The 15,479-nt window shown below is 46.0% G+C and overlaps 1 protein-coding gene across 9 annotated transcripts in view; it reads right to left on the reverse strand.

Moving 5' to 3' along the window:
• Positions 1–15,392, reverse strand: part of NAB1 (NGFI-A binding protein 1) — a 51,253-nt gene extending 35,861 nt beyond the window's left edge. For 2 of the 9 annotated variants that reach the window (XM_060177558.1, XM_060177561.1), the window contains exons 1-2: positions 14,580–14,825; positions 1,883–2,743 (exon numbers count right to left, since the gene is read on the reverse strand). In XM_060177558.1, coding sequence (XP_060033541.1) covers positions 1,883–2,743; positions 14,580–14,609 — 891 coding nt within the window. In that variant the 5' untranslated portion in view covers positions 14,610–14,825. Of the gene's footprint in view, positions 1–1,882; positions 2,744–14,579; positions 14,829–15,055 lie in introns of those variants that run through there. The other 7 variants (XM_060177562.1, XM_060177563.1, XM_060177560.1 and 4 more) reach the window with 7 other exon arrangements.
• Positions 15,393–15,479: the final 87 nt, after the last annotated feature.

The raw sequence follows: 15,479 nt of genomic DNA on the forward strand, positions 1-15,479 counted from the left end.
TGCATTTTATCTGTGATTGAAATTTTATATGAAAACTGAATTCAAGGTTTACATTAGAGTTGCCAGCATGATTTGCCGTTCATTTTCATTAATGAAGAAAATACAGACCTTTCAGCTAACTCTTCTATTGGTTTGTAGGCAGTAAATTGTTAAAATTTATGTTAACTAAAATGTTCCCCAGGTCAATTCACAAATTCTTGTGAGTCAGTAATGACACAGCAACAATAATACAAAACAACTGTGAAAGAATGTAGCTAAAACACATCAAATCAGATTTAACACATGCAAATTCGCTAACCAATTCTCTAATCTCAAGTACAGCTATCAATTCCGATCTAAAGTCACTTATGGAAAACTGCTGAAAATAAGACCTACTTAGAGGATCAGTTAACGACAGCAGTTTTTTTAACTGGAGAAAAGTTTCATTTATAATTACACCCTTTTATTATATATATATATATATTTGTTATAATAAATTGAATTACTTAAGTTGGCGTATTGCACCAGTCAAAGACTCTGGGGTGGGTCGGGGGAGAGCACAGGTCCTGGAAAAGGCTGACAGAGGACCTAGTGGGGGTTGTATTGTTATGAGGAAAACTGAGAAATGTTATGTATATACAAGCTACTGTATTTACTGTCGACTGTAAAACATTAGTCCTCCAATAAAGGAGGAAAAAATAATAAATCCAATTACAGTACACACTTCAGTACATATGTTATATAAATATGAAGAGTGTGACTTTACCAGAAATGGGCAGGACCCATGTAAGTAAAGGAGAAAAATTCCTGAAGAATTGAAAGATGTAAACCAGGAAATGCAATGCACACACCAGAGGAATGCAAGCTCCCTGCTACAGATATGGAAGGCTTTCAAATTAACCAATACACCCAATTAATTACCAAAATATCAATACAACTATGGAGGAAACTTGGCAAATGCATTAACATTTTCACTGAGGAGGAATACATTAAAAAAAAAAAAAAGCTGCATATGTCTTAATACAAGGCTACAGACGGAGCACTTGCCTTTCCAGAAAATTAAAACGTAATGCTCTAGTAATTACAACCGCCCAGTACTGATGGAGTCACACTAAAGAAACTACTCAAAATAAGATCAATCTGTGGGGCCCGGTGGTGGGGCGCCTGGTTGAGCGCACATGTTACAATGCACAAGGACCTGGGTTCGAGCCCCCGGTCCCCACCTGCAGGGGGGAAAGCTTCACAAGCAGTGAAGCAGGGCTGCAGGTGTCTCTCTGTCTCTCACCCTCACTGTCCCTCCCTTCCCTCTCGATTTCGGACTGTCTCTATCCAATCAATCAATAAAGGTAATAGAAAAAAAGATCAATCTGTGTAGTCACGTGGGAGGGGAGCTTCCTGAGCGGTGAAGCAGGGCTGCAGGTGCCTGTCTTTCTCCCTTTCTATCTCTTTCTCTCCTCTTGATTTCTCTCTGCCTCTATCCAATAAATAAGTATATATTTTTCAAAAGATCGACTTATCAGGAGTCCGGCGGTGGCGCAGTGGGTTAAGCGCACGTGGCGCAAAGCGCAGGGACCGGCGGGAGGATCCGGTTCGAGCCCGCGGTTCCCCACCTGCAGGGGAGTCGCTGCACAGGCGGTGAAGCAGGTCTGCAGGTGTCTGTCTTTCTCTCCCCCTCTCTGTCTTCCCCTCCTCTCTCCATTTCTCTCTGTCCTGTCCAACAATGACATCATCATCAACAACAACAATCACTACAAGAGCAACAAAAGGGAATAAATAAAAATTTGAAAAAAAAAAAAAAACCCAACAATTTAAAGCAAAGAAAGAGAAAGACAAAAAAAAAAAAAAAAAAGGAGAAAGTGGCCTTTCTTTCTTTCTCTCTTTCTTCCTTTCTCGCTTTCTGTACCTCGTGCAGCGTGAGGTGCTTGCCGTCCTTCCTCTTGGAGTCGAAGCGGCCGTAAATGGCGCTGTATTTGCGGATCTCCTCCTCCTTGTGCGGGTCGCCGTCGTCCATGTCGAAGATGTGCCCGACCATCCTGGCCAGCTTCTTGTTGGCCCGCAGCAGCTCCCGCGCCTCGCCCGCGCCGCCCCTGGGCAGCGTGGCGGCCATGCGCTCCACGCACTCGGCCACCGACAGGGCGGCCGCCGCGTCCAGGGCCTCGCCGCTGTCCCTGGGCGACGACGCGGGGGAGCCCGGGTCCGGGTCGGCGGGGGACAGGCTGTGCTCGCGCTCCCGCTCCCGCTCCCGCTCCCGCTCCTGGAGGCCCGGCCACAGTCTGGCCTCGCCCGCTCCCGCTCCCGCTCCCGCTCCGGCTCCCGCTCCCGCTCCCGCTCCCGGCAGGACCAAGCTCCCGAGGCCCGGGCTCTGCGCGCAGGAGGCGCTCCCGCACTTGGGGGGCTTCGGCGGGGGCTCCCGGGGGGCCATGCCCAGCCAGGCGGGGGCGCCCTCGGGGAGCTTGTAGATGGGGATGCTGCTGACGGGCAGGGAAGTCAGGGGCTGGTTGAAAAGGCCGGGGTTTGTGACCCAGTCTCTCAGAGCCTTCTGCAGCCTCCGGACGTGCAGGGGCTTGCTCGCCATGCCCACCAGGGCCATGATTTCCAAGAATTCCTCTTCTCCGGCCTCGCAGAGCTGCTGGACGTCATCGCCACCTTGCTGGATAAAGGCATCGAAGTAGGAGAGCAGGTTGGCTTTCTGCAGTATCCTGTACAGCTGCAGCTCTCCCAGGGTCCTGGGCAAGGCCGCGGCCATCGCTGTGATGGGCTCAGCCTGCAGAAAGGAGACAGGAGGAGCTGAGGATGGGTAGCTGGATTTAGGAGGTTAAGAAATACGGTAGGATACCTTTCACAGACTAATTGTTTTGGATCAAACACTTTACGGAGTCGGGCGGTAGCGCAGCGGGTTAAGCGCAGGTGGCACAAAGCGCGAGGACCGGCATAAGGATCCCGGTTGAGCCCCGCGGCTCCCCACCTGCAGGGGAGTCCCTTCACAGGTGACGAAGCAGGTCTGCAGGGGTCTGTCTTTCTCTCCCCTCTCTGCCTTCCCCTCCTCTCTCCATTTCTCTCTGTCCTATCCAACAATGACAATATCAACAACAATAACTACAACAACAATAAAAACAAGGGCAACAAAAGGGAAATAAATATTTAAAAAACACTTTAGATTATGACTAATCCTTACAACAGACTAGGCTTAGTTATTTCCATTTTATCAAGAAAAATGGGGGTTGGCAGGCAGTGGCACAGCCGGTTAAGCACACATAGTACCTTTAAGCACAACGACCGCCGGTTCAAGCCCCAGGCTCCCCACCTGCAGAGGGGGTGCTTTACAAACAGAAAGCAGGTCTGAGGGTGTCTCTCTTTCTCTCTCCCCCTCTCCCTTCTCAATATCTCTCTGTCCTAGCCAATAAAATTGGAAAATATGGCCACGAGGAGCAGTGGATTTGCGGCGCTGGTACCATGCCCCGGCAATAACCCTGGAGGCAAAATAAATCAATAATAATAAAAAGTTATAAGGTCTGGCCAGCAGTTGTGTATGAACTGGAGGAGAGAAGATAAAAGGTAGTTTATCTATGAGATGCCGTGGGGAGGGGGAGGGGGGACAAACAGGTTACCATGTACTGATACTTTCTGGGGGTCCAGTAAGAAAAGTTACATATGGTTATGGGATTAACTGTGAGAGCAGAATTGCAACAAGCGTGGTGAGTACAGAACAGTCAGGAAGAGAGGAAGGGAGGGCTCGCCCGCATGGCGCATGGCATAGAGCAGAACGCATCACCTGAACCACCCCACCTGCAAAGAAACAGGCCAGAGTCTTGAGTGAGACAGCATAATAGTTCTGCAAAGGACTTCCATGCCTGAGGCTCTGAGGTCCAGGGTTCAATTCCCAGTACTACCAAAAACCAGAGGTGAGCAGGAGTGTGTGTGTGTGTGTGTGTGTATACCTATTTATCTATCTCACGAAATAAAATATCTTTAAGTACAAAAAATAAAATATAATAAAAAAGGCAGACTCAAGATGCTATCGGGAAAGGTTAGAGGATTTGCCAAAGCAGCAGCTGTAGCCGAGAGCCTAACACAGAGCCAAAGAAGAAACTGCTCTTAGAGGCCCGGCACCCGGCAAGACAGAGAAGCCTACCTTGAAGGCTAAACAAGACCCAACAAAAAACTTCCTGACCTCTTAGCAGTCTCTAAGTTATTCCCTGTTGCCTAGAGACCTCCCACATACAAAAGGGAGTTGGCCAAGTACTTCCATTTAAAAGAAACAAACTTGTACTCAGTGCACCCTTTGGATTAAAAGGAGAAAACTACAGAAAGATAGAGATATGCATGCATCAGGGAGCAGGCAGTGGCACATGTGGTTGAAGGCACACGCGTTACCACTGGCAAGGAGGGGATTCAAGCCCCTGTTCTCTATCTGCGGAGGGTTGGGGGGGGGGTTTCAGCAGTGGTGAAGCAGGTCTGCAGATATCTCTCCATTTCTCTCAGTCCTATAACATACGCATGATACATATATGTGTGTGGTACATAATACGGAAGATTAAAAACATCCCTACAGGCCAAAAAGTCACCAAATCCGGGACTCCTGCTTCATGCTACAACCAGACCACCACACAGAAGTCTGGCTGAAGTCATCCCCCACCAAGAGAGGGGTCTCCCTGATACAGTCCGCACTCGCCTCTGGGAAGCCCTGGCTCCGGTTTCTCTGTACCAACCACATCTGCTTTGATCAACTAGTGACCTCTCCTCCTTTGGCAGTTTTTCCTTTTACAAGAGTATTCATTATTCACTGCCAACTTCTTAAGATATACACAGAAGACTAAATTGGAAGCCAGTAGCTCGTTAACAAGCAGAAAATATCCTGGGGGTATCTTGGGGGGAGAAAAATGCAGTTTCCCGGGTCCTGGAGTTGCCTCTTTAAGAGACCTCTGCGATTTGGCAATTTTTGGCAAACTATACTAGAAGGTTTCCCCTGTGGGCATCACAAACTCCTACATGGTCTATGATCATCCTGGTTGTTTAAATCTACTTTTATGTCCAGGGATAAAACATTCTTGAGAGCCGGGCGGTGGTGCAGTGGGTTAAGCGCATGTGGCACAAAGCACAAGGACCAGAAGAAGGATCCTGGTTTGAGCCCCCGGCTCCCCACCTGCAGGGGAGTATCTTCACAAGTGATGAAGCAGGTCTGCAGGTGTCTTTCTCTCCCCCTCTCTGTCTTCCCCTCCTCTCTCCATTTCTCTCTGTCCTATCCAACAACGACGACAGCAATAACAATAACCACAATAAACAAGAGCAACAAAAGGGAAAATAAAATTTAAAAAATAATAAATAATTAAAAACAAAAGATTCTTGAATCTTCTAAATCACCCACTCGAGGACCTGCCTGCTCGCCCGTGCCAGGACCCTCTCTAGAGTTCATCATAGTTGGACGCTAGCAAAAATACAGCTCTCAGGAGTCAACGATCCAAGTGAAAGTCTGCACTAAGCTGTATTCTGCCAAGTTAATGGACTTCTAGAAGGTGGGATGGAAGAAAGGTCCTTCTCTATCATATACCTGATAAGGACAGAAGTTTCCAATGATAATAACACATAAGCCAGCACACAGAATCGTGTGCTGCAACTTTGAAAGCTGCAACTTAAGACTTAAGAAAACTGCAACCTAAGAAAGCTGCAACTTTGCAAGGTTTAGGGTGTCAATTATCTCATCAGATGGGCTTTCGAAATTATGAAACAAAAGTCTTTAAAAATAACTTTTTAGCACAAGGACCAGCATAAGGATCCCGGTTTGAACCCCGGCTCCCCACCTGCAGGGGAGTCGCTTCACAGGCGGTGAAGCAGGTCTGCAGGTGTCTGTCTTTCTCTCCCCCTCTCTGTCTTCCCCTCCTCTCTCCATTTCTCTCTGTCCTATCCAACAACGACGACAACAACAATAATAAAACAACAAGGGCAACAAAAGGGAATAAATAAATAAAATATTTAAATAAATAAATAAATAACTTTTTGATGTTTTTATGAGTAGCAAGAACAAATGTTTGCATGTAAAGGGAATTTTAAAGCTAAGGATACAAACTTTGGCTTTATTATTCAAAGGAAGCATTTTTATCAAGTATTTATTTTTAACTTTTATCTTTTCTTGTCTTTACCCAGAAAGGAAAGTTCCTAGTTCCCAAGAGAAACCCCTTAAATACTGGTAAAAAGAAGCAGGGGGGGGGGGGGGGGAAGACAGCTGTATAAGGAACACAGGACCAAGTTAAGAGATGAAAAATAAAAAGCCAACTATTTGCAGTCCCAGGGGGGCCATATACTAAAAGCCTGTGGTAACGGCTGGGAAAAGAAGTCTTCTCCCAAAGCTTCTGCTTTAAGAGAATGTTTGCATTTCCTACAAAAGCCTGGGGTGATAATTGAAACACCCACCACTTCGTATATTAACTTGATTTGATTTCAAAGAATTTTCATGAGATGAGATTTTCTGTTTGTACTAACTCCATATCCACTCTTGCTTCAACATGAAGGTCAAACAAGTCAAGAGAAAGCTTCCGCTGGTATCTTTCTCTCAAGTTACTTATGTAAAATGAGATCCTAACACAGTACTCAACAGGCAGGAAGCGAATACAGTGTGTTTGTTACTGGGCTGGAAACTGTTACCTGCTTTCTTCAAGAAATGCTTCAACTACCATACTGAATCTGACCTTTTCCAGAATGCCGGTTTAGAGAAACAAGTCACTCATTCTTGTTGCAATCAAAAGCTAAACACAAGCCCTCACTAGCAATAGTCTAACAGCTGATTCCTCTGGTCAAATCGTGAGGAAAAAGGAATACGCAATGGGTTAGTTTACAGTTTCTTTACTGTTACAGCTTTGGGGTGATTTTTTTTTTTTTCCTGATAGAAGAAAGAGTGAGAGGAGCCAGGGCTCAAACCCATGGCAAAAGTGGGCCCCTTCTCAGATAAGCTATCTCAACAGTCCTGAACAAATCTTTATTTCTTCTTTCACCACTCTGGGAGATTCTAGACTTGAGCATGAGAGGCACCCACAGCAAGACGCACATTTTGCCACCCAGAGGAGCTGCCTTGCTAGGCCCACTTCCAGATCTATTATTTTTCTCTCTTTCTTTCTTTCTTTTTTTTTTTGGATAGGACAGAAATGGAGAGGGGAGGGGAAGACAGAGGGGGAGAGAAAGATAGACAAGACAACTGCAGACCTGCTTCACCACCTGTGAAGTGACCCCCCCCCCCCCGCAGGTGGGGAGCCAGGGGCTCGAACCAGGATCCTTCTGCAGGTCCTTGTGCTTTGTGCCACGTGCGTTTAACCTGCTGCACCCACCTGACCCTCCCCCCCCCCCCCCGGATTTCTTTTCTTTTCAAGAATTCACTTTTATTTTAATTTGGCAAAACAGAAAGAAATTGAGAGGGGAGGGGAAGACAGAGAGAGAAAGAGAGGCCTGCAGACCTGCTACACACACACACACACACACACACACACACACACACACACACACCCTTACAGGTGGGGACCAGAGGCTTAAACCCCAGGTAATTGCACAGGGTCAAGTGTGCACTCCATTACGTGTACCATCATCTGGCCCTTCCAGATCTATTTCCAATGAAGTCATTTTGAAATGATTTATTCCAGAACCTAAATAAACCAACAAGCAAACCAATACCCTGACTGACTCCTCCATCACCGACAGCCAAATCACAAACTAAGTGAATTAAAGAGCAAGTTGTCCCAGTCAACTTCACTGGTCAATTTCTGCCTTGACCTTGAACCACACAAGCTCTTAATAGAGCTATGAAAAGTAAGACTTCCCAGACATTCTCCAACTGGGACATGGGCTATGGGGTAAGGCAGGTTTTCACTTTTTATTTTATTTTTTAAATGTTTATTTATTTATTCCCTTTTGTTGCCCTTGTTTTACCTTGTTGTAATTATTGTTGTTATTGATGCCGTTGTTGTTGGATAGGACAGAGAGAAATGGAGAGAAGAGGGGAAGACAGAGAGGGGGAGAGAAAGACAGACACCTGCAGACCTGCTTCACCGCCTGGGAAGCGACTCCCCTGCAGGTGGGGAGCTGGGGGCTCGAACCGGGATCCTTATGCCGGTCCTTGTGCTTGCGTCACGTGCACTCAACCCGCTGTGCTACCGCCCGACTCCTGGCAGAAGGTTTTTAGATGGTCAGTAGGGAGAAAAAGTAGAGTGATTCTTCAAGTCATTCTTGCCTTAATACATTCCCAACAGCTTCCGTCTGCTTCCTGTTCTCAAACTATGCAAACTGTCTAGTAACTAATCTGCCGAGTTATCAAATGGCTTCTCCAACCGTCTCTGCAGACGGACACCCGCTGCTCCTGTTTGTAATGCTTTTCCCCATGGTCCCTTACCGCATCCTAAGTGCAAGAAGGCTCCAGTGATGTACGGAGCGGATGCGTCTTTTTCTAGTCTTTCCATTTTCTCCTTCAATGATCTCCTCCACTCCTGGTTTCGATTCCCACATACAACCGTCTTAAGCTCCACATCTACAGCTATAAACTGAAGCTATGGTTCATGGGCCCAGAAAGGAAGAGTACTTTCAAATCCAAATGCACACAAAGCATTGGCTTTCTTACTGAGCAAAAAAAAAAAAAAGGTGCCTCTCTCTCTCACAAATGCAGGTAGACACTTTTGAGATTTAACGATACACTCAGTTCAAGGTCTAACAACCTGGCGAGCTGGCTTGCTGGGCACCAGGTTTGAAGTCCTGCGGCATGTGGGAGAGACTATGGCACCAGGGGAAGCTCTAGTGCTGTGGTGTTTGTCCTAATAAATGGCCCGGAATGGTGAAACTGAGAGATGCTCAGCCCACCCCTGCCCCCACCACACAGTTGAACTGAATTCACTGCAGTTTTTGGCCACAATTATGAAGATTACTAATGAGTATTTGCTTTTTTTTTTTTTTTAACTCAGAAAAGTAATCTTTTTACCCAAAAAGCTTATTACTGCCTCCAGGTTATCACTGGGCTCGGCTGTGCACTTCACTTGCTGCACTACTGCCTGTCCACCCCCCACCCCCCACCCCCCAACACTGAGCAGCTCTGTTGGGGGGGGATTGAACCTGAGGCTTTGGAGCCTCAGGCATGAGAGTCTCTTTACATAACCACTGTGCTATCTACCCCCTGCCTTTTCTATCAAGTCTTTCACAAACCCAAATACTGGATGGATCCTCCCCTAGCCCTGAAACCCCCACACCATGTTGCTTCACTCTCCCTTAGATTCATCCAAACTTGCCAGTCTTGGTGATCCTCAGGGAAACCGGTCCTTCCCGGGAAATCAGTTGAGAGGAGGCAGGCAAGAACACTTCTATGTGATCTGAACAGTATGAGATGTCCTTAATGGGACACAGAAGTCTCAGTCACTTTGCCAGCAGGTAACTTTTAGGGGATGAACCCCCTGAGGGTAGGGGCTGGGCCTCATTCATCTTTTAGCCTTCTCTATCCTAGCAAGTATCCAGTACAAAAAAGTATTATCTCAGTAAAGGCTGCAGTTGAGTGAACCCCAATGTCTGATCAGAAGCCACTTGTCATATTCCAAAAGGAGGAACCCTGTGTAAATCGTTGTCCCAGGGAACTAGCAATCTAGTAGTAACACAACCTGCTCATTTACCCACCAAGCCTTTTCTTTCTCTCAATACCTTCTCTTTAATATAAAACTATAAGGTGGACTTCTATTACGTGGCTGTTTTTCTAAAACTGCAAAGGATGCTATCTCAAAATATAGAATTACACATGGCATATCACTGATCGTGTTAGTCCAAGATTGTAAGAAGTCAATTTCAGTCGTGAGAGATTCCTGCTATTTTCAGTTTTCACAAGTCAAATCACAGTATAAGTTATCTGCGAATAACACAAAGCAATCAAATGACCATTATGTGCAAATAGGTTCATAATGACTGCTCTGGAAGTCTGTGCTTCATGGTGTAGGATGGACACCAACACACTGGGGGAAGCTTTAGTGTTATGATGTCTTTCCCTTTCTCCACCGTTCTAATCTGTCTTTATGTCTATCTGAAAAAGTCAGCCCAGGGCAGGGGTAGATAGCATAACAGTTATGCAAACAGGCTCCCATGCCTGAGGCTCCAAAGTCCCAGGTTCAATCCCCTGTACCACCATAAGCCAGAGCTGAGCAGTGCTCTGGTGAAAAAGACAAAAAAGAAAAATTTGTGAAGCATAAAAAAAAAAAAAAGTCAGCCCATAGCCGTAAAAGCCTAGTGACAACTACCACAATAACTACATAAATAAATAACAAGAGAGAGTGTTTGGAAGAGAGACATCCACAGTACTAGGAGAAACCAAGGACACAATCCTAGTACAACTTGACTTATTTATGCCAAGGGCTATAGATTCTTTCCTCCCAGTACAGTCTAAAATATTTACTTTAAAATTATTGAAGTTAGCAGCAGCCTTTTACAGACTTACAAGACATGTGGGAGAGGAAGAAAGAAAAGAAGAAGAAAAAAAAGTCAAACCTTGGGAAGTGTTTAGAGCTCATGAGTCATTTACAGATTAAGGTGAATTAGTTCCACCAGACTGTTTTCATCCTCGCAGTGAGATGAGATCCGGCACAAACTAAAGGAATGAAGAAGGGTCTCGATGAGAGATGGCAAAAAAGGAAACAGGAAATGGTGAGGGAGGGTATACACGACAGTTAAAGCCTCTGAAGTCTCGCCAGGTTGGGATCACAGCTTGTCTACTACAGGTTAAAACTGAGGAGATTCATGAAAAGTCAGAATCTGACTGGGGAGGGGGAGAAGAAGAAGGAGAAGGAGGAGAAGAAGAAGAATACAATAGTAAGATATAAGAAATAAAATAATTAGAATACTAAACATAGAAAATGATTTCTCCTCACTCCTGTACGACTCCTACAGCCCAATCTAGCACAATTCATCAGAGGTTAGTGACATCATGGGTTGCCTAAGATTGCAGAATTAGCTGAAGTCTTTTACAAATACCAAACGATTTCCCTAGTAGACACATTCACTAGGAAGCACTCGGTGATAGAAACCGTGGAATCTTACTATCGTCCCAGCAGTGAATTAAGCACTAACTTCTAATAAATCAATGACAATCTGACAAACTTGACATGTTCTCCTCTGCTGATGCTTCTTTGAATTCTGAATTCAAACCAGGAAAAAAAAATTCTACAAGCCCTAACATTTTTCTGTCAAGAGGAGGAAATAGTAAATCAGATTTATTTTTGTAATTAAACAATAACTATGCATTAGCCATAACACCAGAGTCATATAGCTGGAAATTCTTTAGTCAACTGTCAAGTCATTTAATAAACACTGAGCACATAATATACACAAAGTATATAAAAACTTTATCTTCGGGAGTCGGGCTGTAGCACAGCGGGTTAAGCACAGGTGGCGCAAAGCACAAGGACCGGCATAAGGATCCCGGTTCGAACCCCGGCTCCCCACCTGCAGGGGAGTCACTTCACAGGCGGTGAAGCAGGTCTGCAGGTGTCTGTCTTTCTCTCCTCCTCTCTGTCTTCCCCTCCTCTCTCCATTTCTCTCTGACCTATCCAACAACGACGACAACAATAATAACTACAACAATAAAACAACAAGGGCAACAAAAGGGAATAAATAAATAAAATAAATATTTAAAAAAAACCTTTATCTTCTTTATTACAGAGGTCTCTTTAAAAGTCACTAACAGGGGCCAGGTGGTGGCGCACCTGGTTGAGCGCACAAGTTGCAATGCTCAAGGACCCAGGTTTGAGCTCCCGGTCCCCACCTGCAGGGCGAAAGCTTTGTGAGTGGTGAAGCAGGGCTGCAGGTGTCTCTCTCTTTCTTTCCCTCTCTGTCTCCCCCTTCCTCTCGATTTCTGACTGTCTCTATCCAATAAATAAATAAAGATAATAAAAATAAATAAAGTTATTAACACTGTATAGACTGTGTAACCCGCTAAGCACAATATGTAAAGAGAAAACTATTCAAAGGCTTAATGCTATGTTAACTGTGAGAATTTGACAAGAGCAGGGCTGCTATTTCTCCCTACTGTCAACTTCTCTGACTCCTCACCTGTTCCACTATTAAGTTTAAGAAAATGTATGACTATGGTGCTAGTCACTGAACATGTCAAATCAGAAAAGAGATTCCACTTAATGTAACTATTAAAGAACTGTTATTCTTTCTACAAAAGGAATGAAACAATGAAACTAACTCCAAAGCAAAGGGGCTAACTACCTTAAGGATACTTAAGGTATCATCTACCTCTTAGTATATCTAATCAAAACTCTACAATGAAACACACACACACACACACACACACACACACACACACAACCAGGCTCTTGAACTGTTGATAGCAGATCATAAAACTATCGCTTCCATAAAAGTAAAAGGATACGGGAGCGGAGCGGTAGCGCAGCGGGTTAAGTGCAGGTGGTGCAAAGCGCCAAGGACCCGCGTAAGGATCCCGGTTCGAGCCCCCGGCTCCCCACCTGCAGGGGAGTCGCTTCACAGGGGGTGAAGCAGTTTTGCAGGTGTCTGTCTTTCTCTCCCCCTCTCTGTCTTCCCCTCCTCTCTCCATTTCTCTCTGTCCTGTGCAACAACGAAGACCACAATAATAACTACAACATAAAACAAGGGCAATAAAAGGGAATAAATGAATATGTAAAAAAAAAAAAAAAAGCAAAAGGATATGTCACGGTTCTGTGGTATCCAGAATATACTTCACATGCAAAAGGTAAGTCTTACAGAGCTTTCATTTCAAATACTGAGCATAAATGAGCAGCACCACCAAAAGCCACTAGACTGGTAACGGAATAGAGGCGGCCTGACTCTCAGGACAGAGCCTGGGTCGACCCACACAGAAGTCTGACGGTGGGCCTGTGACGCGCCATCCAACCAGCTTGACATGTTTACACAATAAATTCAAGTCTCCCCCATGCTGTAATACCTGTAATTTCTTCTCCTAAAGCTGCCACTGTGCGATTCCCCAAGTTTACTAATAACTAACATGTTTCTAAAGTGTCATTATCAGACGCTTTAGCTCTCTATATAACGAGAATGAACATTTATCAGACGCTTTAGCTCTCTATATAACGAGAATGAACATTTATCAGATGCTTTAGCTCTCTATATAACGAGAATGAACACTTATCAGATGCTCCACAGAGCAATAGGTGACACTCATCAACAGGGGGAAATGATCAACTGAACTAGCTGGTGACAGTATCTTACTCTGAAATAAAACAAGGTGCATTTACTAGACATATCAAATCATGTAGCAGATATATAAAAATCTTGTACCAACTATGTATTCCCAAGGATTTTTTTTGTCATTTTGATTACACCCCCAACTGGAAGGCAGAATGAAATAATCACTTACAATACCTCACTCTTTATTATTACTGACACATTAATAGGAAATCACCACAGCCAAGGAAAACAGAAAATTTTCAGTGACAAGATAACACACTGGTTTTTGTGATATATATATACATATATATACACATACACACACACACACACACACACACACACACACACACATATATATGGTATTCAGTCAAGGAACCTTTCAGTGGCTATTTTAAATTATTTTATTTCAAGACCTCATTTCAATATATAATAATAATATAATACTTGATTCTTATATAGTATATAAGAATCAAGGCCGACCTTGCCAGATATCTTATCAATTCAAGAGAAAGAGTATATTCATATTAATAGCTGTAAGGGCAGTATGATTTTTCAAACATGGTAAAAGAACACTGCTAAATGTCTTAATACCAAACATGGAGGGTGAGTGGCTCTCCATAAGTAGGAGTTGCTTTTATTGGCACCTGGATGAAAAGCAGCTCTCACAAGTCTTCAGGAAGAGAACAAACTGCACCCAAAATACATTAAATCCTATGCATCCCCTTTCTCAATATTCTCAAAACTCACACATAAATTATGACAAGTCACAATCCTGTGTTTCTACAGAGGCAGTTTTTCAAAAAAAAAAAAAAAAAAAAAAAACAAAGTGAAACTCTAAGAAGGTTAACTCACTGTGTGCAATCTTCTCTAACAAAACAGCCAAGCATTTCCTATGTGACTAATCTATTTTAAATTCTGTTCCTCTGTTCCTATGCATTCTGATATCTATTAAAACTGCCACAATATTTTAAAACAAGACCTGAGAATTTCTCAGCTTCTGATCTTTGCACTCCTTAAGTTTGCAGACATGTCTCTAGCAAACCAAATGACGGTGACAGGTTCCTTCAAATCAATTCTCTTGGATGAAATTTCACATTGACAAGCTACCTCAAATTACTCCCAAGTCTTCCGGGCTCTCACCAAGCAAGGGCTAAGTACTAAGGTTCCCCCCTCGGGATCACCTGCTTGCAAAACTTGGTCTGCAGGAACTATGCATGCAGAACTCCAACTCGATTTTCCTTCTCTTCAAGGTCTTGACAAACACTTGGGCTGACTACAATCACCATCTCCTTATCTTGAACCTTGTGAACCCTGAAGGCGAGGACAAGCAAGCATTTGATGGCCTTTGGGCAGTTTCTCCGCGAATAAGGTCACGCGCGCACGCAAACACACACACATGCACACACACACACGCACACACGCACCTCTGCATGCGAGGCTCGCAAGTCCCACATGTGCGTGCAAAGTGCACCAGGGCTCGGCCTGGGCGAGCACAATGAGTCTCGCTCCCCAGCACCTCGGCGCCAAGTTTCTGGAAGCTACTTCCCAGCAGCTCTGCCTCCGCTTCGCACCAGCCAACGGCATTCGGAAGGAGACACCCAGGACGACCGTGGCGGCGGCGGGGAGGCACTTTTCAGAGTCTGCACACCCGCACCAAAAAGAAAAAAAAAAAAAAAAAAAAAAAAAAAAGGCTCTGCCCGCTGCAAAATAATAACAGTGATAGTAATAATCATCATCCTGGGTGGAGGGGAAGGGGGCGCTGCCTGCACCCACGAAGCCCAGCCCACCCCACTGCAGTCCGCAGGGAAGGGGGGCTCCGTCGAAGGGACCCCCGAGCTTCCCCGGGCAGCACCGCCCCGCGCCCCCCGCGCCGCCCGCGCCCCCCGCGCCCGGGTGCTACCTACAGGGCCGGCGGCGGCGTCTGCTCGCGCTCTCCCCGGAGCACCGCGCGGCCCCCGCTCCTGCCCGCTCCGCCGGCTGCGGCCGGGACGCCCCCGCTCCCATGCAGGGAAGGGACGGCGGGTGGGCGCGCTCGCTCGATCGCTCGCTCTCCCCGCGCCGCGCCGCGCCGCGCCCGGCCCGCCCGCCAGCCCCGACGGCGATCGCTCGGCCGCGCAGCGCAGGCGGCAGCTCCGGGCGGGCGGGGGGCACGGGGCGCGCGGGGGCGCAGCCTCCTCTCCCGCGGGGCTCCCTCCCGGCTCCCGCCCCGCCCCCGCCCCCGCCCCCCGCGCTCCTCCCTGCTCCCTTCCTCCTCTCCTCTCTCCTCCTCCTCTCCCTCTCTTCTCCTCCTCCTCTCCCTCTCTCCTCCTCCTCTCCCCCCTCTT

This window comes from Erinaceus europaeus, chromosome 18, assembly GCF_950295315.1.
Source record: "Erinaceus europaeus chromosome 18, mEriEur2.1, whole genome shotgun sequence".
NCBI lineage: Eukaryota > Metazoa > Chordata > Mammalia > Eulipotyphla > Erinaceidae > Erinaceus > Erinaceus europaeus.